Source organism: Gossypium hirsutum, chromosome A08, assembly GCF_007990345.1.
Source record: "Gossypium hirsutum isolate 1008001.06 chromosome A08, Gossypium_hirsutum_v2.1, whole genome shotgun sequence".
Classification (NCBI taxonomy): Eukaryota; Viridiplantae; Streptophyta; class Magnoliopsida; order Malvales; family Malvaceae; genus Gossypium; species Gossypium hirsutum.
The window spans coordinates 77,369,756-77,376,242 of record NC_053431.1 but is presented as its reverse complement, the minus strand read 5'-3'; the positions used below and the strand labels follow the sequence as shown (position 1 = coordinate 77,376,242).

At 41.0% G+C, this 6,487-nt stretch overlaps 1 protein-coding gene across 1 annotated transcript; it reads right to left on the bottom strand.

Annotated features, from left to right (window-relative positions):
* Positions 1-4,164: 4,164 nt before the first annotated feature.
* On the bottom strand, positions 4,165-5,946 carry LOC107951983 (uncharacterized). The gene is made up of 3 exons (XM_016887222.1): positions 5,701-5,946; positions 5,207-5,623; positions 4,165-5,055 (listed from the first exon to the last, which is right to left on the bottom strand). The coding sequence occupies exons 1-3, from the start codon at positions 5,944-5,946 to the stop codon at positions 4,165-4,167; spliced, it is 1,554 nt and encodes a 517-aa protein (XP_016742711.1).
* Positions 5,947-6,487: the final 541 nt, after the last annotated feature.

Below are 6,487 nucleotides of genomic sequence, written 5' to 3'. Positions count from 1 at the left end.
ACAAAAATGAAGTTCAGATTTTTATGCTTTCTAAAGTAAATAAACTAAAATATATTGAAAGCTTTCAAATAATGTCAAATACAAAGTAAGTTGAAGACTAGATTGCAAAGAAGATGAAAATGCTACAGTAAAAACTAACAACCAAGTTAACTAAGCTCAGAAAAGCTGAGCTAAAGCTAACAATGGAGAAGAAGACAATTACTTAAACTAAAAAGATGAAAGATAAAGTTGGCTCTTCTAGTTTTCAGCCAAAAGTGGCTTTTATCAACTGAGTTCAATTCCAAAAATCTTGACAAAAATGTTGGACAAAAGGCTACCCTATAGCAATTTTCACTCCATCAGGCATCAGTGTCGTGACACCCAGACTTCGATGTTGCGATGTCACTGTTGGTGACCACAATTTCTTCACTTCAACACCTTCAGGGATATCATGACCTTGGAGGCTTGTTGTTGCGACATCATACCCTCGATGTCATAACTTTCTCAAAAGTCAACTCCAAGTTGATTTCTCATTTAAATTTTGAACCCTCGATGTAGAAGGACTCTGTAACACCCTTACCCTATCTCTGTTACTGGATTGAGGTTATAGAGTGTTACCAATCTAAATAGAACAATTCACATCATTTCTAAAATAGTTAAACAATTAATTTATAAACATATAACAAACAATATATATTCATAGCATGAATACAACTATGGGCCTTAAATCGGGCTTACGGGGTCCTAAAAATAGTTTATTAACAATTCAAGATTAAATTGAAACAAAATAGAAAATTTCAAAAAAATTGAAAAATTGAAAAGTAGGGTCACATGGCCGTATGGCCAGGCCATCTGACATAGCTTAGACCATGTGAGCATTTGAAATAAAGACATGGTCATGACCCAGCCTGTGAGTCTGACCGTGTAACTCACTGACTTGGCACATACGACCATGACGCAGGTCGTGTGCTAGCTAGTGTAATCCACTAAATTGAAACACACGACTATGTTTCAAACCATGTCTCAAACCGTGTGAAACCTACACCTAAAAAAATAAAGCACACACGCCCGTGTGGGTGACTGTGTGTGACTCACGGCTATGTGACAGCCCATGTCCGAGGCCGTGTACTCACCATTTAACCCGTAATTCAAGTTAATTCAATACCAAATCTTGCCCAACAATGTACACCAATAACACATACATTCCTATGATCAAAACACTCTTAATACATTCTTAAACATGTCAAAACAATCAACCTAAAGCTTCTAACCAATGTACCATTCATAGGCACCTCATTTCATAACTAAACATTCAAATAACCTAACAAGACTTTGTCTAATACCAATTTCCAATTTACGCTCCCAAAACTAACTAATAACCAAATAAACATTAGGATTTTCATTCATACATTAGATTTCGTATTCCAACATTACAAAACAGACTTAAAAGAAGCTAACAAATCTTCTTAACTATCCATTACCGTTAACATTAATAACTTACAAAAAAAACCTTCATACACATGACACAACCCAAAAAAAGATGCAAAAGATACCAAAAATGACTAGATAGTGTGACCTTTATGGTTGATCCTTCCAAATGGTCAGCAACGATTATCTACAAAACAACATAAGAAACACCATAAGCTTACACAGCCTACAAATGACACAGTATAAATTTTATCTTAAACTAATTAAACTTAGTTTATGCAATAGCTCAACACTCCATTTTTAGAGGCATCAGTGATGTAATACCAAGGTACTAAAATGCATTTAGAGCACTCATGTGCATTCAAGGGTACTGTAACACCCTAAACCCGGCCTAGACGCTACGGTCGAATCTGGTGTGTTGCATCAAAGCGTCGTTCAAAAATCAAGTTGTCGGTAAAAGTTCATTTCTAAAAGTAAAACCTTTTGTACGGGGTTAGCAAATCATCTCGTCACAAATGTTTGCTCAAAATATTTGCCTTTGGGATATTAATTCAACTTAAATCATAGAAGCTCTCCTAAAAACTTTGTTATTTAAAGCTCGTGTTTTTTAGAAAATCATGAATAGTTTGAAAACTTGAGTTTTCCTAAACTAGCAGTTTAATATAAGAAATCAAAAGCCCATTAAAAGTTAAAAACCCCCAAATGGCCTTATTACATAACTCAAACCCAAATATGAAAGCTTAAATAAATTGAGTTATTAACAACCAATCTGCGGACGTGTGGCCACCACTGAGTCCCTCACGGCTCCAAATCGTCTAAGGCTGTAGATTACCTGCACAGTTAAAAGAAGGGTTAGTTTACGAAAACTCAGAGTGTAATCCCCTATCAGTTAACAGTAACAGTGCATATAGTAATGGTTTGGGCCTGAGCCCTATTCATTAACAGTACAGTCTAGGCCTAAGCCGTATGCAGTAACAATGTAGGCCTATGCCCAAAATAGTATAATCACAATACAGGTATGCAACCCAACCCAATCCATCATGCTGACCACCTGTTCCAACCAACTCACCATGTGGGGATTAAATTAACCCACCCAGCCAACTCACCAATATCGCAGTGTAGCTACTAATAGTAACGCAGCAAAACTGCTAATAGTAACGCAGCAAAGCTGCTAATAGCGGTAAACTTGGCGTAGCCACTAATATCAGAATACGTGGCAAAGCCACCAGAGCAATACTTCCTCCAAATCAGAATCCCAACCCCAATGCAGTATGTCATGTCATAATATTTCATGTATGCAAGGTTTCATACTCAGATACGGTCATGCATATATCATACACTCATCAATTAACCTACCTCTACGGTATAACAGTCATTTTCACCCATTAGGGGTAAAATAGTAATTTTTACCCCTCAAGGGTATTTTTGTCATTTTACCCTCTGAGGTCTCGGTAAAGGTAATCAACCTCTCGGAAGGTCCACAGTCACGTCGAGTGACTTAAGTAACCTACACAGACCTAACGGTGTAAATGGGCCTAAGACCCATTATTCGACCCAAGTGGGCCTACACGCTCGTGTGGCCAACTTAGCCCAAATTTAGTTATGGCTATGTGACCTACATAGCCCAGTCCAATATTTATCGCTTACTGTGGATTTAATCTGTGTAGGGTCTACGAGCACATTGGGCCGACATGGCCCATTTTGGCCCAACGAAGCCCTTAACGGCCTATGCCATGCACATGACATGACACACCCAACTACTTCCCACCTATCAGTTAGATTTGACAAGCGGGCCCACGAGACCCATCGGGCCTATTCGGCCCATCAAGGCCCAGAATAGCCCAATACACGATAACGCTCGTGGCGGCCTCTACAATCTATCGCCCATGGTTTGTTGGCTCGGCTTACCCCACGAGCGGTTGCACGCTCATGAGGCCTCAAGTACCTAAGTTTTGGCTTTTCGGCTTTTATCGATTTCCAACAAAGAAGGGCGTGAAATCACACCTATTTATGAGAAAGCGCCGAAGTCCACGATCACCAACTTTGGCAGATCCTACATTGAGTCTTAATCACTTCCCCCCTCACCAACTCATCTAGTTCGCTCTATTTAAAGCCAACTTCTCACCAATGCTCATGTTAGCTTCCCGATGTGGGATTACTTTCAACCATTAGGAAAATTCCTTATTTTTATTTTTTTATGACCACTTCACCATAGAGTTCTAGTCCAACTCCACCTCCTACACAGCTCAAACAGGAAAAAAATATTCCATTGCGTATCCCAGAACTTGAACCTCAGACCTCACAGTTACACAACACGCCACCTTGCCACTCCACCACAGGCTCTTTTTGTGTCACAAAACATCCTCAATTATTTATAAGGTCTATAGGCCAAAGTTCAGGTTCCTTTAAAAGAAAAACCAAAATAAATTGCAAGATAGAAGACTTGAACCCAAGCTTCCTTACAACCTTAATGACTCCACAACCACTAGATTACATGCTTCCTTGTGTCATCAGCTAAAGGTGATAGGCCCACATGCTTCCTTGTAACCTCACAGTTACAGAGAAAACCGTAGCTCCTCGCAGCTGGTCAAACTGATCATCTGTCCTCTATAAAGAGTACTTATTCTTGATAGTCAGCTTGTTCAATCGACGATAATCAATACACATGCGCATGGATCCATCCTTCTTCTTCACAAACAACACCAGGGCTCCCCACGGAGACACACTCGGTCGAATGAATTCTCGATCCAATAGCACTTAGATTTGAGCCTTTAGCTCCACCAGCTCTTTCCGTGCCATCTTATAAGGGGCAATGAACACCGGACCTGTTCCAGGTAGGAGTTCAATACCGAATTCAACCTCACGATCTAGAGGCAATCCTTGAAGCTCTTTAAGAAAAACATCCAAAAACTCTTTAACAGTTCTGACATCTCTCACAGAAGGACCTTTAGAATTAGAAATACTAACATGTGCTAGGAACGCTTTGCAACCTTTGCGAACCAGCTTCTCGGCCCTTAACGTAGAAATCACATTAGACAAATAATCTCTTCGCTCCCCTATCACCGTCACCTCCTCATCCTCCGTAGACTTCAACACCATACGCTTAGCAACACAATCCAATTTTGCATGGTGTTTCACTAGCCAATCCATGCCTAATATAATATCAAATTCCCCAAACGGCAGTTCCATAAAATCTGCCGAAAAGACCACCCCTTGGACTTCTAAGGGCACATCTCTGAACAACTTACTCACCCCAACCGATTGTCTCAGTAGACTCAACACAGTCATTTCACTAACTGTATTTTCAGACTGAATACCCAACGTCTCAGACACAGTGCACGCAACATACAAGTGTGTAAACCCAATATCAATTAAAACAGTGTATGGTAAATTATAAATCAGGAACATACCAGTTATGACGTCAGGGTCATCCCCATCCTCTCGGCAACAAGTAGCACAGACCAAGGCTAGCTGTCTCGCCTCAGTGTTCCCAGCACCTCTGCCAGGTGCTTCACGACCTCCACCAAACTTGTTTCCACCTCTGGCTTGACCTTGGCCTCTCGGTGGCTGCTGACCACCTCTCACAGGCTGAACACAGCCCTGTCCTACAGCTTGCATCTGAGTAAACCCCTGAGTACAGTTCTTAACCTGATGATTCATAGACCCACATCTAAAGCATGTCCCAATTTGTTTCCAACACTCACTCCGGTGAGCTTTCCCACAATCAGCACAAGGTTGTGGTCTTGCAACAATACCAGGAACGGATCGAATTGGCCCATCAAAATCTGGCCCTCTTTACAGGCCTTCCTAAAGAACCCAAGGGTCGAAAATCCCTTTTATTTCTGCCCCTATCTTTCTCGCTGTTCTGGCACTCAGAGCACTTCACATCCTCAGCAATTTTTACTTTTTCCACAAGTTCAACAAATTCCCACTCCCTCTGCGGGGCTATCAGTACACGTAACTCATCTCGGAGGCCATCCTCAAACCACACACAGCGTTCATATTCAGTTGCAACTATCCCGCGTGTATACCGACTCAACCGCAAAAACTCTACCTCGTACTCCGCCACGATTTTATTCCCCTGAGTCAAATTTAGAAATTCCTTCTTTCGAGCATCTACATAACTTGCGCCCACATACTTCCCTGAAAAGGCTGCTTTGAAGAAATCCCAAGTCAAACGGTCAACATGCGCATCTTCTCTCACAGTGAACCACCACTAGTAGGCCTTATCACGTTGTAAAGATACTACCCTTTAAATTTTTTCTCTGAAGTATAGTCAAGGTCATCCATTACTCGCTTGGTAGCCTCTAACCAATATTCTGCCACATTCAGAGCTACGCCTGAAACACCCCTGAAGATTTTCGCTCCATTAGATTGGAGTTGCTCCGAAATTGACCCCCAGCCTATAGATTCAGTACTTTCTCCAGCAGCCCTTTTAAGAACTCGTAGCATTGCTTGAGATAAAGCATCATCCCTAGCTGCTCGGTCATGAGACCCTGACTCAGTTGCTGGCGAGGTTGGTGCCTCCCTAGCCGGCATGTGGCCCGATGCTGAAGACCCAGCTCTAGCACTTCCTCAGCCTCTACCACGGCCTCATGTACCCCTTCCGCGAGTACCTCTTGTACTCATTCCGATAGCGAATTTTCTATTTTAAAGTCTTATGAATCAGTTTATAATTTCAATAATTATTAACAATGTGTTATAAACATTAGCAATTAGAGTTTGTTTTCGCAGAACAAAATCTTCTACAGTTGTCAGTCTTCTATAATCTCAGTCTACTCTAACTACAGAGTTTCAGTGTAATTCTACTATCTATGGTAGTCTTTAGTAATACATTTCAATTCATAACAATAATCAATGTCAAAAAAAACTTATCGTTTTGGTGCCGGAGACTCAATGTGCCACATTACAAAACACAACATTTAACATTCAAATCCACAAAAACTCATTCCACAGCTGAGTTTTGTAACTTGGCTCTAATAACACTAAATGTAACACCCCAAACTCAGCCTAGACGCTACGGTCGAATCTGGTGTGTTGCATCAAAGCATTGTTCAAAAATCGAGTTGTCGATAAAAGT

Bases quoted from the DNA above. Each gene is read 5' to 3' on its own strand.
- LOC107951983 (XM_016887222.1), bottom strand. From the start codon at position 5,946: ATGCCGGCTAGGGAGGCACCAACCTCGCCAGCAACTGAGTCAGGGTCT. The intron at 5,624-5,700 runs GTAATGGATGAC...AAGGCCTACTAG, and splicing joins GGTTAGAGGCTACCAAGCGA to TGGTGGTTCACTGTGAGAGA. The intron at 5,056-5,206 runs GTAAAGAGGGCC...ATGAATCATCAG, and splicing joins TGGGTTCTTTAGGAAGGCCT to GTTAAGAACTGTACTCAGGG.